The sequence below is a fragment of the Prionailurus bengalensis genome, chromosome X (assembly GCF_016509475.1).
Source record: "Prionailurus bengalensis isolate Pbe53 chromosome X, Fcat_Pben_1.1_paternal_pri, whole genome shotgun sequence".
NCBI lineage: Eukaryota > Metazoa > Chordata > Mammalia > Carnivora > Felidae > Prionailurus > Prionailurus bengalensis.
Genome location: NC_057361.1, coordinates 18,324,603 through 18,347,056, shown reverse-complemented (window position 1 = coordinate 18,347,056; position 22,454 = coordinate 18,324,603). Strand labels below are relative to the sequence as shown.

The 22,454-nt window shown below is 41.1% G+C and overlaps 1 protein-coding gene and 1 pseudogene across 2 annotated transcripts in view; one reads left to right on the top strand and one right to left on the bottom strand.

Annotated features, from left to right (window-relative positions):
- SMS (spermine synthase) overlaps positions 1–22,454 on the bottom strand; it is a 53,697-nt gene that overhangs the window by 1,822 nt on the left and 29,421 nt on the right. The window contains exons 4-10 of one of the 2 annotated variants that reach the window (XM_043570126.1): positions 22,121–22,185; positions 16,856–17,031; positions 15,925–16,079; positions 14,836–14,925; positions 7,096–7,210; positions 5,760–5,839; positions 352–467 (exon numbers count right to left, since the gene is read on the bottom strand). In XM_043570126.1, the coding sequence (XP_043426061.1) occupies positions 352–467; positions 5,760–5,839; positions 7,096–7,210; positions 14,836–14,925; positions 15,925–16,079; positions 16,856–17,031; positions 22,121–22,185 (797 nt within the window). Of the gene's footprint in view, positions 1–351; positions 468–5,346; positions 5,429–5,759; positions 5,840–7,095; positions 7,211–14,835; positions 14,926–15,924; positions 16,080–16,855; positions 17,032–22,120; positions 22,186–22,454 lie in introns of those variants that run through there. The other variant, XM_043570127.1, reaches the window with a different exon arrangement.
- On the top strand, positions 7,482–7,567 carry LOC122478078 (annotated as a pseudogene).

Below are 22,454 nucleotides of genomic sequence, written 5' to 3'. Positions count from 1 at the left end.
GCCTCTGCTGGAGCAGGAGGCCAGGGTGGGGCTTGAGGATCTTCATGCTAACCGGTTCCCAGGGGATGCTGCAGTTCTAGGGACAGCCTTTGAGAACCAGTGCTGCTTAATCAGTAGAACCACCTGGGGAGTTGTGGGAGGCCACACCCCAGAATCTGAGAGTGATCCAGGAATCAGTAGTTATTTTAAAGCTTCAGGGAATTCCAATGTGCAGCCGCATCTGAAGACCATGGCCTTAGATAGTATAGAGCTAATTCCATTTATTATTGGGATTTAAAATGTTGAACTGGCATGGGATTTACTTGGGTATTCTGATCTAACAACATAATGTCATGTTATGTCGAAGGATACAATTCCAAGTATGAAGGAACACAGACGATCTCCTTTGAGAATTCCACAGGACAATACAGGCGCCCAAGCTGTTCTTCATAGAGCGACAAGGCTTCTGTCAAATTGACACAGTTACCCTAAATCAAAGACAGGAAAGCAAACAATGGGATTCTTGAGTCTTACTGAAAGCCCCCCCACTCATTTGAAGGTCTCTAATAAATGAAAACAATTTTAGCTTTAGATGAAAGTTCTCCTCTTCGAAAATGAGAGAAGGCTTCTGTGCTATGACACACTGCATTCAATTCTACTTATAGATCCATTAATTAGCTCATTATCCTTCTACCTCATTTACCAAGCCATTTCACATTCAGAGAATGAAGCTACAGAAAGCAGTGAGACCAATTTCTCATTAGTAACACAGTCACTGTATCAACACCATGCAATTAGCAAAGATTCATACACATGAGCCATTCAAAATGTTTTCCCACTGGTCACCACTATGTTGAGAATGAAACATCAGAAAGATAATGCTCTTCGTTTCCAGAATGGCTTAAAACTATGACCTTCATAAGAATCTAAGACGTTGCCAAAGAACTATGTTCATACCTCTAAGCTTTCCCCCAAATATGTGATTTTCAGGCCTAAGAAAACAAAAGTTTACTCATAATATGTATACTAAGTAAGGATATCCCACAGTTCCACTCCTTATCAAGCATCCTCCCTTGACTTCATTGTTCTAATTTTTCTCCCTTTCTTGCCACCACCTTTTCAGTCTCCCCAGCAGTTAGGAGTGGTCAGTGAGATGTAGTTAACTCTGCTGGGGGCTACCAGGAAAGTTTATGCTTCTGGACAATCAAGGATAAACAGAGTGACCCGTCTCTTCAACTTACTTCCAGCCTATGACCTAGAAGTGACATTTGAAGCTGCAGCAGCCACTCTGTGACCATGAAGAAAAAAAGGATGAATCAGATGCTGGCCAAGAACAGAGCAGAGCTACTGAAAGGATCTGCCTAGTTCTATAGCAGTGCCTTTTTTTTGTTTTTAAGTAATCTCCACACCCAATATGGGGCTTGAACTCACTCACAACTCAAGAGTTACATGCCGCCCCGCCCCGCCACCCCCTCCCACCCCCCCACCCCCGCTTACTCAGTCCAGGAACCCCTAGAGCAGTGCTTCTTAATCTTTAATGTGCATATGAATCACACGTGATTTTCATTCATTAGGTCTGGGTTAGGTTTTATCATTTTAGCTCAAGTTTCCTAATTGTGGCTTTTCATAATGGGTACTTAATACCACCTATTTCCTTTTAACCTCTAAAATTCTTTACAAACTAAAGACTACTGAATGCATGTGGTGATTCCATTTCTTAAGAACTTCACTATCAATTTGCCTTAGAATAGCCAAGTACAATGTAAAATGAAAATTATTCACAAATTAAAATTATTTGTGAGCGATACTCACAAATGAAGGCATTCAGTGATGTAAGCATCACAAATGAAATGCATTTCGAAACCAACCAACTAGCCACAGGCAAGTGGGCAAAAGAACTATTCTGAGAGCCGGCCTTGGCGGTTTTCACTTAGCACGTTCGTTTAGCATGACGTCGTCCTTCAGTGTCAGCCTGTTTAGTAACCCATCATCTAGGGTCCTGTAGTGGGATTTGGCCAAAGTGCCCTTCACCAGCATATAATTTGGTTTCAACATTAAGTTCACCATGAGAGTATATAAACACCACACATGTAATTTAAGATTCACAAATAGAAAACAATGCTGGATGTTTTTAGAACATATCACCACTGGGGAAGCTATAGAATGGAAATGCCACCTAGGTGCACAGTTCAATGGTTTTTCTTGCCATCTTAAAATTGACACCAGACTCTCTTTACTGAAGGCATGTGGGAGGATCTCCTTACTGAGAATGTGGTAAGGAGATAGGAAAGTTTCAATTTGTTCTTCCCCAGCATTGTCAAAAAGCAGTTAAAAAAAGGAAAAAAAACCTCACCACAAATGGAGACCTACCCCAAAAAAGTAATGTGATACATTTTACTTTCCTGTGTATTTAAATGGAAATACATTTTTTTCTTGTCTTAAGAAAGACATATCGGTTTTTTCAGTGCCACCGTAACAGTGCGCATGAACATCCAGGTGGTTGCTCTCAAGAGCAGCAACAATGCCGAAGAGAGAGGCAGACACCAGGTACTTATTAGGCCATGCTCCAAAGTCATCGTTGGGTTTCTAGCTGGGAGATGAAGCATGGTTACATTGGCAAATCTGAAACCATTGATGTCACAGAGCTGGGAAAATTGTTGTGACCTCACGGGCAGGTTAAACAAGTATAGAATGACCAGCCCCAGATCTGGTGTACAACGAAAAGATCTAGAAAAATGCTAGAATAATCTGCTCCCGTCCTACCAGTTCGGTTTCATAGTACTGACAACCTCAGTTGGCATCGTGGAGCAGGAGGAAACAAGATGAAAATCCACAAGAGGGAAAATCCTGGGATTCTTTTTCTAGCCATGTAATGCATACGTGCAAATCCAATGCCTCGATGAAAAAAAGGAAGGCTGGATGGACAAAGGACAGACATTGGAGATGCAGAACAAAAACCCAATAGCAGAGAATTAAATACCTATTAAGGATGAGAAGGGAACTGGGGCACCTGGGTGGAACAGTTGGTTGAGCATCTGACTTCGGCCCAGGTCATGATCCCACGCTTTGTGGGTGTGAGCCTGCATCAGGCTCTGTGCTGACAGCTCAGAGCCTGGGGCCTGCTTCGGATTCTGTGTCTCCCTCTCTCTTTCTGCCCCTCCCCCACTCTGTCTCCCCAAAATAAACAAACATTAAAAAAAAAAATTTTTTAAGTTTGACAAGGGAATAATTGGGGGGAGGTGGGCATCCTAAGAGGTAAATCCCTATTCAGTAGTTTGGTTCTAGGAAGTTTTCCTTGGCCCATGTTAGGTGTGAGTAGGTGACACTGCTTTTTTACTCTAGATTTCTATATTGTTTTTATCTTTTAAATTTAACAGTATGTATGATTTTTGTAACGTAAAAAAAAAAAACAAAAATGCAAGTCCGGAAGAATATATCCTTAATAACATCATTCTCAGCAAGTTCAAACGCAAGCTGAACAATATAATGACAGGAAATTACACATATGTGAAACATCTATAAAGAAAAGTACAGGGGGGCACCTGGCTGGCTCAGTCAGTAAAGCATGTGACTCTTGCTCTCGGGGTTGTGAGTTCAAACCCCACTTGGGCACTGAGTTTACTTAAGAAAAAAAAGTACAAGAATAAAAAAGAATAACACTAAAGATGGGTTACCTTCTAAAAGGTGGACAGGAGTTTAGGGAGTAATGTAGACGTGTCGAGGGTACCAGTTATGTCCACTTCTCAAGGAGGGGGTACTATTTTGCATAATAACTTACATGAATGACACATACATAAGTTTGTATGTATCAAAGAACCTCTAGAGTTTTTTTGTTACTTTTTTTTTTTTTTAAAGGGGAGTGGGGAAGAGAAGGGAAGGAGGTCGAGTCCCTGGTCTTGAAAACAAATATTCCCTGGATTGAAATTCCCCTGGCCCACCAGAGCCAGCTCAGTTCCCACCCACTCCATTTCCACAGCTTTCCCCAGCTCTGTGGCACTAACTAGGCTGCCTTCATGCAGCCACGGTGATTACTAATGACATCATGAATTTGCTACTGTGATGCAATTTCAGGCAGGACATTTAGTCTGCCTGAGGTCCGCTAAGAGGTCAAACAACATTTTCATTCCATCTTTATGTTTCAGTTCTAAGCTACATGCTGAGGTAAAGGGGGTAGGCGTGAATCAAGAGTATCTCCTGAGCATTATCACATGGCAGTTTCAAAAAAGGTACTACAGGGACGTCTGGGAGGCTCAGTCAGTTAAGCGTCCAACTCTTGATTTTGGCTCAGGTTATGATCTCCCGGTTCATGAATTCAAACCCTGTGTCTGGCTCTGCACTGACAGGTCAGAGCCTATAGCCTGCTTCGGATTCTGTGTCTCCCTCTCTCTCTCTGCCCCTCCCCATTCATGCTCTGTCTCTTTCTCTCTCAAAAGTAAAATTAACATTAAAAAAAATTAGAGACTCAAGTCTAGAATGTGTTAAAAACAAATCATTTCTAGGGGCGCCTGGGTGGCGCAGTCGGTTAAATGTCCGACTTCAGCCAGGTCACGATCTCGCGGTCCGTGAGTTCGAGCCCCGCGTCGGGCTCTGGGCTGATGGCTCAGAGCCTGGAGCCTGTTTCCGATTCTGTGTCTCCCTCTCTCTCTCTGCCCCTCCCCCGTTCATGCTCTGTCTCTCTCTGTCCCAAAAATAAATAAACGTTGAAAAAAAAAATTTAAAAAAAAATCATTTCTAAACATCAGGCAAAAAAATTCCATTCATATACAGTTGTCTCTTTCCCTCGAAGCTTCTCAATACTTTCACCAAGTTCAAGGTCTTACATGCAAGGGAAAGAAAAGGAAAACAGGATGGGCTGAAGACTAATTCAAGGTGTCCCTTAGAGTTTCCAAGTTGTATTCACCATTATTAATCTCAGATCCCAACAAGTGCCCAGAGCCTGCATTAAAATGCCTCTTTGGGAGAATAAAGTTAAGTCCTCTCTACTAGTTTTTGACATTTAAATATGCTATTGCTTTTTAAAGGGGTGGGGGAGGGCTCCTGAAAACACTTAAGAATTACAGGGACCAGAGTGCAATACTGCCTAGGTAAGTGCTTATTTTCTGCTTATGAATTAAGGGACTGGTGTACCAAGTAAAGAGACTCGATCAGCATTTAGCACCTTTTGTGGTCATTTTCAGAATTTTCTTCAGGACTTTAGCAGGGTGTGTATACACACACACACACACACACACACACACACACATAACAAGATATATGTATATGTATATATATATTATATATATATTACATAACAAGAGATACAAATTTTAAACTTTCTTTTAAATTTAAGAATCCCCTAGAGAATGGGAAAAAAACAATTTGCTTCCATCTGGTGGCAGGAACTCATACTACAGTCAAAGCAGTTTATTAAGCTTTATGTTGATAAACTGGCTTTCCAATGAAGAATCTCCTAGAGGATAAGGGGAGAGAAATTAAAAAACAAAGAAACAAACAAAAAACAAATAAAATCACAATCTGTATCTCCATCTGGTGGCAGGAGTTCATACTACAGCCACAGCCCAAGGTTGATAAATTAGGACAGTGGGCAATAAAAGGACATAAGAGAACTCATTAATTCTGGAGAGGACAGGTCAGCTATTTACAAACTTGTTGTCTGAAAGAACATAATACAGTTATGATGTTCTATCCTTAACAAATATAAATTTCAGTAATATGCATGCAAATTTCAAAATATAAAAATTCTTATCGAGCGTTCTGGGGAAAAAGAGTTAAGTGTATACCTGTGTAAAATACTTCCCATCCGGTTTCAGTACTTTCATCGAGAGGTCAAGAATCAGTCTGAGAAACTCCCATGTAGAATCTGGATAATAAAAAAAATTAATTATATAAATATGGGTTTACATGCATCAGAAACATCTAATGTCAAATATTCGCATTAATATTCAAAAATACCAACAAAAGAAAGTAGCCAAGAGCTTGAGACTCCATATTCAAAATCTTATTTGTAAAAATGTACTGTCTTTTTGGGGTGTCTTGCACACACGTGCATATACTCAACGTCAAAAGCAAACATCCTTGGGGCGCCTGGGTGGTCAGTCGGTTGGGCCGCCGACTTCAGCTCAGGTCATGATCTCGCGGTCCGTGAGTTCGAGCCCCGCGTCGGGCTCTGTGCTGACAGCTCAGAGCCTGGAGCCTGTTTCAGATTCTGTGTCTCCCTCTCTCTGACCCTCCCCTGTTCATGCTCTGTCTCTCTCTGTCTCAAAAAAAATAAATAAACGTTAAAAATTAAAAAAAAAAAAAAAAAAAAAAAAAAAAAAAAAAAAGCAAATGTCCTTGTGCTTAGCACTGCTCTCACAGTACCAATAAAGATTAGACAGAAAGGCAGTGGATGAAATCTAAAAGACAACAGGTTTAAGAGGGAAGTTGCAACATCCCAAGAGAGAAACAGCAAGGGTCATCAGGTGGGGACCCAGTCTGCAAACTCAGCAGGAAGACAAGGTTATAGAAAAACAGTAACACTGACATGCCAAACCAGCAGTGATTTACAGCATGTGGTTTGAGAAGGGGAATAGTCACTGGTGTTGCTTAGAAAGGTCACCAGTTTGTCCAAGTACAGGTTAAAAATCATATAATGTAGGGGAGCCGGGGTGGCTCAGTTGGTTAAGCACCGACTTTTGATTTCGGCTCAGTTTATGATCTCACAGTTTTGTGAGTAAGAGCCATGTGTCCGGCTCTGCGCTGACAGTTCAAAGCCTACTTGGGATTCTCTCTCTCTGCCCTTCTGCTCACACTGTTTCTTTCTCAAATAATTTTTTTTTAAATCACATAATTTAAGTAAATTACCAAACAAGCTAATTTCTCAATAATGTGATTGAGTCATTTTATTTAATGTTTCTCTCCAATGACTGAGTAAATGTGCTTATTTAGTGACAGAACAGGATTTGACCAAAGCCAAATTCAGCCATCTTTCCACTGTACACTGCAGTTTAACTACCTTGAAAAAATGAAGGAACTTACCATGTAGACAATCTCTAAGAGCCTTTCATTCTCACGAAGTGCCAAGAAAAACATTTTCATGAACATTGTCTTGGTCAGAAAACAAAAAACAGAATCTACCTTCTTCTGGAGATGTGGAGATTGGAACAGCTGTCAAATCATTAATCACATAATCAAACTCTCTCCCTTCTTTGGCGTACCTCTTCAGTACTGGAATACAGTCTTCTATTAGAACCTTCCAAAGAGAAAAGGAATAGATGTATGTAAGCCAACTCATGTGGAAGCAGTTAAGCCCTTGTAGAGGAGGGAGGAAAATGCAAGCCGTTGCTGAGATCCACGAACGAGGATGAACAAGGAATGACTTCCATCCATGCCTATAAGAGCTACAATTCAGTGCCTACTATATGCTTTAGTATGCCTTCTCATTTAATCTAAGCAACAATCTACAGGTACTATTAATGACCCCTAGTTTATAAGTGGAAAACAAAGTTAACAGAGGTTACACAGTGCTTGCTTTGCTAGCACACAAACTAAAATTGGAACGATACAGAGAAGATTAGCATGGCCCCTGTGCAAGGATGACACACAAATACTTCCGGAAGAGAGAGAAAGAAAGAAGAGATGGGTACCATATCTTGCCCAAAGGTACCCAAAATAAGAAACGGAGCCAGGGCACCTGGGTGGCTCAGTCGATTAAGCATCGGATTCGATTTTGGCTCACATCATGATCTCATGGTTCGTGAGATTGAGTCCCAAGTCGGGCTCTGTGCTAACAGTGTGGGCCCTGCTTGGGATTCTCTTTCTCTCACCTCTCTCTGCCCCTACCCTACTCATGTGTGCGCTCTCAAAATAAATAAACTTAAAAAAAAAAATACAGTATATAATACCTATAACATACAAAATGTGAGAGAGGGAGGGAGGGAGGGAGAGAGAGAGAGAGGGAGAGGGACAGAGGGAGAGGGAGGAGGAGAGAGGGAGAGGGGGAGAGAGAGAGAGAGCGAGAGAGCGCACGCACACACGCGCACAAGTGTGGGAGGGGCAGAGAGAGGGGGGACAGAGGATCTGAAGCGGCCTCTGTGTGCACATCAGAGAGCCCAATGTGGGGCTAGAATTCGTGAACCATGAGCCAAAGGCAGACGCTTAACCGACTGAGCCACCCAGGCACCCCCCCCTACTATTTACGTTCTTGATAAGGTCTCTGGTCAAGGACATGTTATGAGTAGTTAAGTTTTGGGGGAGTCTAAAGTTAGAGGCAGATTTTTTACTATAGGGGAGGGTTGGGGGGGTCAGCACCCCTAACCCCCATGTTCCTCATGTTGCTCAAGGGTCAACTGTACAGGAAGTTTGGGGTTTGCCTTCTCTTTGAAGTACTATAGGTACATGCTGGGGATGTGTAGGCTGCGGGCAACATCTTGAACAGGAGTTACTCTCCTTGTCTTTTATTTTTCTAGTTACAAAATACACACTACAAATTCATGTAAATCAGAAGTCAAGTTTGCCACAATTCCCTGAACAACCTATTCCAGAATTTTTCCTATGAATGTTCTTATACAAATCCTCAGTCACAATTTTATAGTCCTGTTGTTTTGTAACTTGCTTCACTTAATACACCATCTAAGTGCAACCATATAAAGACATAGAAAACACTAATCAATCCTATTTGATATGCTGTTTTTTCCTATGCTCATATACACTTTTACTAACACAAAAACACAAATGCTTGTCCCATTTTATAAAACTAGGATCAGAAAGAATGCAAGCAAGCAAGCTAGGATCACACACATGCTGAACTTGAAAATTTTCATCTAACACCATTCCAGGTAATGGTATTTTTAAAAATTGTATCATTCCACTAAAAATATGCTACTCAACCTCCGTGTATAGATGCCTGTCTGTAGGCTAGACACTCAAACATTGGGTTGCTGAGACAAAAGGCATGTACATTTTAGTTTTTAGTTTTGATGGCCATTCACACTCCAACTAGCAATAATTGCGAGCATCTGTTTCCCTGGCATCCTCCCCAGCACTGTATATTGTCCCTCTTCTATTATGTCAGGTCCCTTCCCTTGCTCATGTTTCCACATGTACTTGCGGAGTCACTAACAGGGGTGAACATTTTGTTATAAGTTTACAGGATAGGGGTGCCTGGGTGGCTCAGTCAATTAAGCATCCGACTTCAGCTCAGGTCATGATCTCACGGTTCGTGGGTTCAGGCCCAAGCAGGGCTCCGTGCTCCCAGCTTGGAGCCTGGAGCCTGCTTCTGATTCTGTGTCTCCCTCTCTCTGCCCCTCCCCTACTTGTGTGTTCACGCTCTCGCTCTCTCTCAAAAATAAACATAAAAAAAATGTATAGGATATTTGATTTTCATTTCCTGAGATTGACCAGTTCATATCCTTTACATTTTTCTATTTAGTCATCCTGGTTTTTAAGTTTTAAGTTGTAGGGAGGGGCTCTCTGTATTATTAAAGGGATTAAATACCTGTCACTTTTGTTACTAGTTTTTTGGCTTTATGGTATTATGTTGTTACAGTTTCTGGGTTTCTTGTCTTTCTTTAAAAGGTTTCCCAACTTCAAGATTAAATATGCTAAATTTCCCCTAAATGTATTAAGTTTATGTATCTAGACCTTAAGCCATCTGAGATTAATTTTTCTATGGCTTCTGAGGTTATGTTAACTTTGTTCTCATGTAAATGAGAACAGCCCATTGTGCTGGCACCACTTATGAAATCAACTAAATCTCCTTTTCCCAAGCAAACTTGAAATATACCTTAGGTCATGTATTAGCTGTGTGTGTACAAATACACACTCAGACATGTTCAAAGTCTCTGTGCCATTCCTCTTATCTGTCGATTCCTGTGTCAACATCATACTTCCTATTTGATTACGCTTTAACAAACAACAGCGCAAATCTCCCTTCACTATGATTATTTAAAATTGTTTTTCTTGGCTATTCTTAGGTATGTATTGTTACAAATGAACTTGAAACCATTTGGTCTAATTCTAAAAACCTCCTTGGGATTCTGATTGGTATTAGTTGTAATAGGAAGTTACAGACACTGTTCCAGTATTCTCATTCTAGAAATATAACATGTCTCTCCATATGTTCCAACTTCAGTTAGTCTTTCAGTAAGACCTTGACCTAATTCTTATCAGTCCCACAATACCATTCTTATTTAAATATACTCCTAGGTATTTAACGATGGGTCATTATTCCTAAATGTGAAACCTGAAACCATAAAAAATCCTAGAAGAGAACACATGCAGTAATATCTCTAACACTGGCCATAGCAACATTTTTCTAAATATGTCTCCGGAAGCAACAGAAACAAAAGCAAAAATAAACTATTGGGACTACGTCAAAATAAAAAGCTTCTGCACAACTATCAACAAAACTAAAAGACAAACTATGGAATGGGAGAAGATATTTGCAAATGACATATCTGATAAAGGGTCAGGATGAAATAAAGAACTTACACAACTCAACATCCAAAATATAAATAATCCAATTTAAAAATGAGCAGAATACATGAACAGACATTCTTCCAAAGACAGCCAGATGGCCAACAGACACATGAAAAGATGCACATTATCAGGCAAATGCAAATCAAAGCCACAATGAGGTATCACCTCACACTTATCAGAATGGCTAAAGTCAAAAACACAGGAAACAACAGGTGTTGGTGAGGATGCGGAGAAAAAGGAACACTCATGCGCTGTTGATGGGAATGCAAACTGGTGCAGTCACTATGGAAAACAGCATGGAGGTTCCCCAAAAAGTTAAAAATGGAACTACCTTATGATCCAGCAATTGCACTACCAGGTATTTACCCAAAGAATACAAGAACATTAATTCAAAGGGATACATGCACACCAATGTTTATGGCTACATTATTCACAGTAACTGAGATACAGAAGCAGCCCAAGTGTCAATCAATTAAAGAAGAGGTGGCCTGTGCACACACACAATGGAATATTACTCAGCCATAAAAAAGAATAAATCCTTGCAATTTGTAATGACATAGACAGAGCTCGAGTATAATGCTAAGCGAAATAACTCAGTATAAGATAGACAAATACCATATGATTTCACTCATAAGTGGAATTTAAGAAACAAAACAAATGAACAATTAAAAAAGAAAGAAACCAAAAAACAGACTCTTAACTATGGAGAACAAACCAATGGTTACCAGAGGGGAGGTGGATGAACTAGGTGAAGGGGATTAAGAGCACATATATCATGCTGAGCACTGAGAAGTATATAGAATTGTTGAATCACTATATGGTACACCTGAAACTAATATAACAATCTGTAAACTACACTGGTACTAAAATTAAAAGCTTAGGGGCACCTGGGTGGCTTAGTCAGTTAAGCAGCTGACTTCAGCTCAGGTCATGATCTCATGGTTCGTGGGTTCAAGCCCCACATCGGGCTCTGTGCTGGCAGCTTGGAGCCTGGATCCTGCTTCTGATTCTGTGTCTCCTTCCCTCTTTGCACCCCCCCACCCCACACACACTCTGTCTCTGTCTCTCAAAAATAAATAAAAATGTAAAAAAAAAAAAAAAAGTTAAAAGCTTTAAAAAAACCTCAATTGGCCATCATTTTGAATAGGATCTCCAACCCATTCTCCACCTCCAATTTCTATTCAAACTGTTTTGCATTTAACAAAGCTAAAAAAATTTTTTTAGACTGTCTCTGTCCAATCACTGCACCAAATTCTCATGAACTCAACTAGTTTTCTAGGTGAGTTTCCTAGATTTTCTAAGCATTCGTATCATCTGCAAATGATTCTATATTTTTACTGTTTTCATTTTTCTACCTTACTACATTAGCTAATGCCTCAAAAGTGAATAAAGGTAATAAGCATTTTCACCTTATTTCTAATTTTAATGGAAATGCCTTATGTATTTTGATATTTTATAGAACATTTAAGTTTCTCTTTTTCAAATTTTTTAATTATTTATTTATTATTCGTGGGCAGGGGGAGAGAACACGCAAGCAAGGGAGAGGGCTAGAGGAAGAGAGAGAGAGAGAAAGAGAGAGAATAGCTCAAGCAGGCTCTGTGCTCAGTTCAGGTCATGATCTCATGGCTCGTGAGTTCAAGCGGTTTGAGTTCAAGCCTGGCTTGTGAGTTCAAGCCTGGTGTCAAGTTCTGTGCTGACAGCTCAGAGCTCGAAGCCTGCTTCGGATTCTGTGTCTCCTCCCTCTCTCTCTCTTTCCCTCCCCTGCTGGTGCTCTGTGTCTCTCTCTCTCTTTCAAAACTAAATAAACATTAATAAAAAAATTAAAAGTCAGATGCTTTACTGAGCCACCCAGACACCCCAAGCAAATACATTTGAACAGAATCTTGAATGTGTATCTCCAGATTTATAAACAATTTAGATGAGTGCTTTAATTTGTTGATATGTAAATTACTTACCCCTCCCTACCCCATCTTCCCTAATGTGTTTGCATCCAATTTTGATTTCATGGTACATGTGTGTTAATTTTTTAAGCCGAGGCAAGAATTCTATCTATATTAAAATGTAGTTGTGATGGTTTTGTGAGCAAAGGGAGAAAAAGATACATACATATTTCACATCTACTATTTTGAGAGTTTAAAAAGGGAGAGGGGAGGGGCGCCTGGGTGGCGCAGTCGGTTAAGCGTCCGACTTCAGCCAGGTCATGATCTCGCGGTCTGTGGGTTCGAGCCCCGCGTCGGGCTCTGGGCTGATGGCTCAGAGCCTGGAGCCTGTTTCCGATTCTGTGTCTCCCTCTCTCTCTGCCCCTCCCCTGTTCATGCTCTGTCTCTCTCTGTCCCAAAAATAAATAAACGTTGAAAAAAAAAATTAAAAAAAAAAAAAAAAAAAGGAAGAGGGGATTAGGTTCTTCAGAGCATGACAGATGTGTTTCACACAAAGCTAAAAGTTACCATTGTTGGCAAATAATGTTTGCATTGTTAGCCAGACTTGGCTAAGGTGTTTTAACCTGTAATCCTCACACCTGTGCCAAGTGGGTATTATTTCAATTTTACGGGTGGAGATTAAACTTAGAGAGTTCAAAGGACATTTATACAATGTTATAGGGTAACTTTAGAAGGGTGATTCAGATTCTTGTCTCCCTGGCTCTTTTTTCTAACTTCCTTATATGGATTCAGAAAAACAATTTAAGCATAAACAGAACCACAAACGCAAACCTGCAGTAATGTTGAGTTGTAGATTGTTGTAATTAGAGGCTGGATATATGTGGGACAGTTTACTAATGTCCTTGGAAAACAACTCTTGACTTGCAAGTCTGTCTGAAAATAGAGCACCAAAGGCAGGTAGTGACATTGACATTTAGACATTCTAGGGAATGGTAAAAATAGTATTTTATTTTGAAATGGTTTGGCTTTTGAGGAAGGTGGGTGTCTGAATGCATCCCCCCCCCTCCACTTTGCTGGATTAGAACAACCATTAAGGGGAACCTGGAAAATTCTGAGGTTGAGAGTTTTCTAGGTGTGTTCAAGGGGTTGAGGGTTCCTAGTCTGGGGGTAGCAACAGGCAAGCCCCTTAGCCATTAAAATATTACTATTAAAAAACACCAGGTCTTTGCAAATGAGTATCATTTGAAAAACAGATACTCTGCTGACCATTCAAAATGTACCCGATAAACTGTAATGACTGGTTAACTTGCAAGCACAGTACAATTTAGGAAACTAATTTACTTAGCAAGAAGCAAATGTTTAAATACACATATAAATCACACAAAGAGGTCTGAAGAGTAGCAGAACACGTCACCTCAAAATATGCCACTTTCATATATTGATTATATTGAGTGGTAGGCACTTGAAAAACCGCAAATGCAGAGAAGCTTTCTTTAAACTCCGCCTTCATCTGCCTAAAAGATGGAGCCTCTGAAAGAAACTCAATTGTCAGAGATCCCCTCTCTGGGGGATTCAACCAGAGAAGGTTGACCCTTATCACGGAACACCAAACTTTGTCACAAACATCAAACCTGTCCCATCTGTTCTTCCAAGGGCCCTTTATCTTTACTAACAGTCACTCTAAGACACCTACGACCCCCTTCCCTATTCAGATGATATTTAAGTCTAAATCCTAAAGCTACCTCTGAATTACTCAGTTATCTCTAGGTCTCTCCCATGCATACACGAACTATATATGTTAATGAACTTGTCCTTCTCTTGTTAAGCTGTCTTTCATTATAGGAATCTCAGCCAAGAACCAGAAGGGCAGGGGGTAAGAGCGCTGACAATACAGAGTCTGTCCATCTCTGGCCCTCCACCTTGTTCATGCTTGCTCAGTGACCTCTCACGGAGCTATGTGTTCCAGCACCTTGGAGATTAATATACATACCTTCAAAATGCCTATCAAGGCCAGGATAGGTTTGGCTTCCCATGAATCTGTTAGAGATAACATAGTCTTTCCCCCTTCCTGATGCACAGGTGGTGCCATAAAATATAATTAAAGGTTAGTTGTCAAGTAGGTGCACCCAAACCCTCTGATCTCACTACAGTGCCCCTCCTGCATATCCTCTCACTCTATAAATCTGTGGATTACAGTCTGGACTTTGCAGAGAATAACTATACAGCTGCCACGGGTCATCCTCTGCCCCATCCCACCTGTCAGCAAGTATCTCTGAATAAAACTCTGTGTAACCTGTATGGAGTGGTCTACTTTGTTTTCTGGTCACAAAGTGCCTTCTCAGTTTGGGGGGATATTTTACTCTCCTTCCTCCACATTCTAGAGAGAAAATTTTTCCTTCCCTACAAGGTGATCTATTTATTTCTTAACCAATGATACTTAAAGCTGTTTTAGGAAGGCACAATTCAAGTCAATAACGTATCAGTTGACTTAAAAATGTTATCCGGAAAATATAATTACCTGATAGCAGTCTCCTTTAAGATTGTCTAAGACGTCGCCACATGTTTTTCGCATGTATTTCTTACATCCATCAATCACCATTTGGTCAATGTTCAAACAGGTCAAGGAGAAATTCATCCTGAATTTAGATCAAAGAATTCTGAAACAGTAACACTATTGTTTTGAGAGCGAGAGGGTGCCAGTGAGCAAGGGACAGAGAAAGAATCCCACAAGAGGCGGGTGAGGGTAGAGGGGGGAGAAGCGGGGTTCACTGGATGTGGGCCTCAAACTCATGAACCATGAGATCATGACCTGAGCCGAAGTCAGATGCTTAACGACTGAGCCACCCAGGTGCCCTGAAACAGTAACACCTTAAAGAAAAGGTACAGGGCAGCTGGCTGGCTCAACCAACGGAACAAGTGACTCTTGATCACAGGGTTATAAGTTCAAACCGCAAGCTGGATGGAGATTACTTAAAAATAAAATCTTTAGGGGCACCTGGGTAGCTCAGTAGGTTGAGCGTCGGACTTAGGCTCAGGTCACGAACTTGCCATTCGTGAGTTTGAGCCCTGCGGTGGGTTCTGTGCTGACAAATCAGAGCCTGGAGCCTGCTTTGGATTCTGTGTCTCCCTCTCTCTCTCTGTTACTTCCCCACTCACACTCTCTCTCAAAAATAAATATTTTTTTAATTAAAAAAATAAAAAAATAGAATCTTTAAAAAAATAAAGAAAAGGTAAGACAATTATTTTATAACACTAATGGGTTTCATATTTACCCCAAAAAAAACCCATGAATGAGATAATGATTTCATTTTTGTACCAAGGTCATTCAAAAGGGACTGAATTTTCTTTTCTCCTCATGAAGCCCTTCCAGGAAGTGCTAAGCAGTAGATGCTGGACCAAGATTGTTTTCTCTTTATTTTGCAACTAGAGCCATCTCTGCTGCTTTGTTCGTAACCACATGAAAAGGCTACTAGGACTAAATTGAAATGTTCGTTCAAGACAGTATTTATAACACATTTGCCTCATAACATTAACTGGAGCCTTAAGACAAAAAAGGAGGAAGAAAGCAAAAGAAGTCAACTGAACTTCATCTCTAAGTAAAGGATATCTCTACCATAGTGACCATCTTTGGTTTCAGTTTGACTATTTCACATAATATGCCCCCATCTCCGCCCCCTAGAATCAGCACGTCTTTGCCACTGTAGTCTTCTTTTCCACTGCCCATGATGGCCTGGGTGTACGCCAAATCACTCTCCGCCAGATCTAGGGAGGAAAAACACAGGTCCAAAATGGTGACTCTACCCAAAGCCATACCATGACCTGACTCACCATACTGGAAAGTGCTGGAATCTAGCCTAAAATACAAATTTAAAAAATTGTTGATCTTTAAAAACTGTCAACAATGTGCAGAGATACTTTTATTTTTTCTGGACTGTGGATTTTTCATCAACGCTACCCACTGACACCTAATACATTACATACAGATTACACACACATATACCTTGAAGAAAACTCAGTCTTACAAATGTTCTGATATGCCAATTAAAAGCAATTACATCTTTCATTACATGAAGTATAACATCTAAGAGTTGTTCCAAATATGAGAGGGAGAAAGCAAACCAGGGTTTAGAGGAAACAAGATTGACCAGGAGTTGCTAATTACTGTCACTCAATGGTGAACATACATGGGTTCATCATACTATTTTGTACACTTGGGTTTGAAATTTTCCATAACAAAAAGATTTCCTAAAAAATAAGCAATCATATTTTCTTTACAGAAGTATTATCCGAATACTCAACACTAAGAAAACTAAAAAAAAGGAACATCAAGACCAAGTTTTCATGGCTCTGCCATAAAACATGAAAGCCCAGACAATTCACAGGTTAATGTGACATAAACATTCCTATCAAAAAACAAAAAAACAAAAAAAAAACAGCACTGCCAAGGACAAAGTAGGACAAATCCACAATGGTGTATTTGTGAGGAAAACATTGTCACTTTGCTATGCAACTGGGGTAGGGATGGAATGAATACTTACTAACATCCCCACTAAGGATGAGAATGTTTCCAAATTGCTTTGAGTGTAGAATTTTAATGTTCTGATAAGGTGAATCTTCATCATACACCACTTCATCTATGTCATACTCAACCAGGCGACCATCAGCAGTGGGCCAGTATCTGTCGATGGCCCCTCCTCGAACTATGGGTGGTAACCTGGAAAAAAGGAAAAAGGAATGAGCCTTACAGGAACTGCTTACGGGCTGCTTATGGTGACACTGCCTTAAAAGCGAATCTTTTGGGGCGCCTGGGTGGCTCAGTTGGTTAAGCGTCCGACTTTAGCTCAGGTCATGATCTCGCGGTGAGTGCGAGCCCCTGCTTCACATTCTGTGTCTCCCCCTCCCTGCCCCTCCCATGAGCATGCTTTGTCTTTGTCTCTCAGTAATAAACAAATGTTAAAAAAAATTTTTTTTTTTTTTTTAGGGTGAATCTGGAGGAGCACCTGGCTGGCTCAGTGGAGCATGCAACTCTGATCTCAGGGGTGATCCACAGGAGTATAAGCCTCACATTGTGGGTAGAGACTACCTTAAAAATAAAAGTGGGGACACCTGGGTAGCTCAGTCAGTTGAGCATCCAACTTCAGCTCAGGTCATGATCTCATGGTTCATGAGTTTGAGCCCCACATCAGGCTCTGGGCTGACAGTGCAGAGCCTGCCTAGGATTTTCTTTCTCCTTCTCTCTCTCTCACAAAATAAATAAACAAAAAAAAAATTTTTTTAAGTGAACCTGGAAGCATGAGTGTACAAAAAGCAAGCCATAATGACCTCATGGCCAATTCCTGAGTAGTATATAAATCTAAAGCTTGGTCTTTCAGCTATATACAAACATGGCCCCTACCAAATCTAAACAACTGTGGTACATTAAGAGTTTACTTTTTAAATAAACCTTTCTGGCATAATTTAATTTTCCCTTAAAAAAAAGTTGGGAGAAAATGGCAACCTCAGACATCATACTTCATACCCCAAATACTTCAGCAAAAATCAAAACTGCCTACACAACCACACTGCCATTACCAAATTCATATAAGCGCACATGGAAGCAATACTATCATCCAGTACACAATCCATATTTAAATATCCCCACAATCGTCTCAATCATGTCATTGATAGCTATTCTGCTTTTGAATGAAGAATCATACACTATATTTTGTTTTCCTTTTTTGACCCTCATTTCATCTAGTATAGTTTTTCCTCTCATGTGTTTCACAACCCTGACCTCTCAGTCCAGACCAGTGTTCTGCAGAAAATCCCTCATGAAGGTTTGCCTGAAGATCTCTTCATCAAAGTCAGGTTGGCATGTATTTACACAGGCATCACATCAGGGGCAGAAGATGTGTGCTTCCTATCGTTAGAGATGTAAGTGTGACCACTTGGTTCAAATAGATGGCACCAGATCTCTTCATTTGCAATAGTACCTTTTTCCCTTTGAAATTACTAAGCAAGCTATGGGGTAGTCCTCTGAAATTGGGTGAAGGTCCTGATCTCCCAATAAACCTCCAGTAGTGGCTTTGGCATCTAGAAAATTCTTGGCCAAACCAGTTATTATTACTACAAGGACTGCAAACTGATGATTTTCCCATTCCATTCCATTTTGTAAAAGTTCAGTATTGTAGACAAGGTGAATGTACTAGAAACTACCAGCAGAGGACACTAAATGACAATGAAAACAAGACCCAGAAAAGGAGCTTGGCAAATCTAACAGGAACACAAAATGAAAACTGACTACACGTATAACACAACTATGTGCAAGTCATATGTTCTCAGATACAGTGGTTTCAACCATAAAACAGCTTAGCAATAAAACAGCTGTATACTGGCATCTGCTACCTCTGACTTGCTCTGATGACTCTCTTTGTTCCCCTCACTCACCTATTTCCAGGAATACAATCTGAACCTGTCTTAATGAAGCTTCCTCTGAGCAAACACTAACAACTATAAAAAACATAGAGATTTACACAAAGCAAATTTCCATAAACTCTCATTTAATCCTAACAACTCCTGATTTAACCACTTGATCTTTTAAGTGAATAAGTGCAGCTGTTGTAATTACTAGCAGACAAGAGGTTTGTCTTGTAAAATGTGGTGCCCCAAACAGGGTAATATTTCCCACTCCCTCTCTCCAGAACAGGCAAACAGGACTTGGAGGTAGCCTCTTCCACCCTGGCTGAGGGTTGGTGGGTGGAAGGAGGTGGGGAGGTAAACCACCTGTGACATTAGATGATGGTGACAAATATCAAGTCATGGGTTTTCAAGGGAGTAAATCCACCCCTGGTTGACCACCAGCCAGCTATCGACAATTACTGAACTATGCACAAACCTGCTGAAAATACATGCCCGTTCTCAACTGTGTCACTAGTGCCTTGGCTAAAGAGCTCTTCCCTTGATTTCAACACAATGGTTCTGTTTTTCTTTTTTTTTAGGATTTTATTTCTGGGGCACCTGGGTGGCTCAGTCAAGTTAAGTGTCCGACTCTTGATCTCAGGTCAGTCATGATCTCGCGGTTCTTGAGTCTGAGCCCCACATCGGGCTCTGTGCTGATGGCACGGAGCCTGCTTGGAGTTCTCTAATTGTCTCTGTCCCTCCTTCATTTGTGCGCTCTCTCTCAAAATACATACACTTTTTAAAAAACCTTATCTTTAAGTAATCTCTACACCCAATGTGGGGCTCGAACTCACAACCCCGAGATCAGAAGCTGCAATGCTCCACCGACTCTGGTTATGATCTCACAATTCAGGAGATCGAGCTCCACATTGGGCTCTGTACTGACAACATGGAGCCTGCTTGGGATTCTCTCTCTCTCTGCCTCTGCATCCCTCTCTCAAAATAAATAAATATATTTTTTTAAAGAATCCATAAAGTTTATTTATTTTGAGAGAAAGAGCGCGAGCACAAGTGGGGAAGGGACAGAGAGAAAGAATCCCAAACAGGCTCTGAACCATCAATGCAGAGCCCGATTCAGGTTCGAACTCATGAACCGTGAGATCATAACCTGAGCCGAAATCAAGAGTCAGATGCTTAACCAACTGAGCTACCCGTGCACCCCAACACATTGGTTTTTAAAGCCTGGCAAAGAAACAGGAGATATTCCGGAGCCCCACACAACTCTGGTTTCAACTGTCACTGCTGAACATTAAAAATGGATCCTAGAGAGAAAGTCAGGTAAAGTATGTCCTGGGCCTCAGGTACACTGGGTATGTCCCTCCACTCCTCAACAAAACTTGAATGATGTGAGTTTGTTTTCCTGTTCCTTTTCTTTTGAAAAACAATATGAAAATAAATTCTCTAATACATCCCATAGCTTCTTAGTTGAAAATTCAGATTTAAGTCATCAGCCACAGGGGAACAATAATTTCAGATGTTACTGAGTTACCTGTTAATGACTGAATTTCTTTTTTTTTTTTTAATTTTTTTTTTAACATTTATTGATTTTTTTGAGACAGAGAGAGACAGAGCATGAACAGGAAAGGGTCAGAGAGAGAAGGAGACACAGAATCCGAAACAGGCTCCAGGCTCTGAGCTGTCAGCACAGAGCCCGACGCGGGGCTTGAACCCACGAACCGTGAGATCATGACCTGAGCCAAAGTCGGACGCTTAACCGACTGAGCCACCCAGGCGCCCCAATGACTGAATTTCTAACCATGTCATTCCTCAAAGAGAAAAGTGGCACCATCCTTGTCCTTTTGAGGCCAATAACAAAAAGCCTACCACCAAATATTCCCAATAACTTCTCGACCCCTCCACCCTGGTTTCATGAAAAGATTTAACAGCAGCAACAAGCAAAAGCAAAGTCTGTATTGTGAATTGAAAATATGAAGCTTAACTCCACTCTCAAAACTCCTCTACCAAAAAGAATCAGACTTGTCATGAATGCCGAAAACCACAAACGCATTCCATCTATTTACTCACTCCTAAAAACAACCCCAATAAAAGACCAATAAAAATCAGAGGCATTTTGATGTTGGCAAATTCATTATCATGGAGTTAACACATTTTACAACACAGTGGGAACCTGCTGAATGCAAGCTGGTGCAGATATGAAAATGGTGCAAGCAGGGAAAGATGGAAAATCCACAAGTGTGAGGGTGTGAACATATTTTTAAGGATAGGAAAGAGGGAAATACAGCTGCAGATGCATACACTGAACTTAGGCGGGATACACAAATCTAGGTACTCTGGCAGATTTCAACAAAGTGGGCAACTTGTGGACTGTTACACTCGTTTACTGGCAGTTCCCTGCTTTCTACCTTACCAGAGATCAAACAACTTTCTGGTTAAGCTTACATCAGCCCTGGAGCTTTCCTATGGGCTGAGGAACTCAGCATGCTGAGCAATTCAGTCCTTACACATCCTCGGTCTTGCCAAAATGAATTCCCTCTTCTAGAAAGTGCTGTCAACTAGGGAAATCTGTATTCTGGTCGCTTCCATCAGTGGTGGTGCAACCTTGGTGCAGTGTGTTTGCTGTTGTGAGTAATGGGCCAGCCTCCTACTCCTGGGGCCTGATAAGGAGCCACCCAGACAGGGAAGAGCAAACTGCTGAGAATTACCTGCTGGACATCCATGATTCACTTAATTCCCAGGACCCACCCGAGACTCTGTCCAACAAACGTCAAAACTGTTATTTCTATCAAAGCTCTTTTAACAATTGACATCACGGACAAATACCTCTACACTGTTCAAGAGAACTTTTGGTAGGGACAGAAACGTTCCTTATCTGTGCTGTGCACTATGATAGTCACTAGCCATTAGCTACTAACAGGAGACTAGTGAGAGGAAAGGAATGGAACTATTTTTATTAAGTTTAAACAGCCAAAAACTGTCTTCATTACCATTTGAAAAGAACCGACCTGTGGCTGCTCAAAGTGGGTGGCCTCTCAATTCTTCCTATCTTGCAGTTACCTTACTTGAAAGCTGTGAGACAAATTTTCTGTCACCTCATCTTGTCCTGAATCTTAGAACTGAATTCCACTTGAGAGCGCAGAGTTCTGAGCAGAGAGAGCGTGTTTTCACTTTACTGGACCAGGTTGGGAAGTTTTCTAACTCCCCTGTGACTGAGATGGAAGCCCCATCAGCTCTCTGCTTTATACAGTTCCAGCTCCTGAGACTCACTCCCTGTCTCCTTTCTACCTTGTCTTGTTTGGGTGTGATGCACCCGTTAGCTCAGGCTATCATGTTGCCAAAAGCAGCCCGTACTCGGGGACAACACGACCATTCCGATGATCTTACCCGACATTCAGGAGTGAACTTACCGCTTCACCCGCCCAGTACTGTCCTGACTCAATTCTTTCATTCTTTCTTCTACTTTGTTCAGAAGCTACAATTAAAAGAAAAGAAGTCAATGGGCTTACAGAACAGGCTAAGAGGTACACCGAAGTTATAGACCAGGAGGCTGAGGCCGTGGTGATAGACCTGTGCTTTTACTCCTGTCCTCCCCCATCCCTTCAGCAGCCTCCAGACCTGGCCCAGTTCCACACACCACACCAACCAGGCCTCAAGGTGCTGACCCAACCTCAGTCTAAGTCACCAGTGAAATAACGGGGAAGGGGAGAACAGAAGGGTAAGGCACATAGAACATCCTGCTTA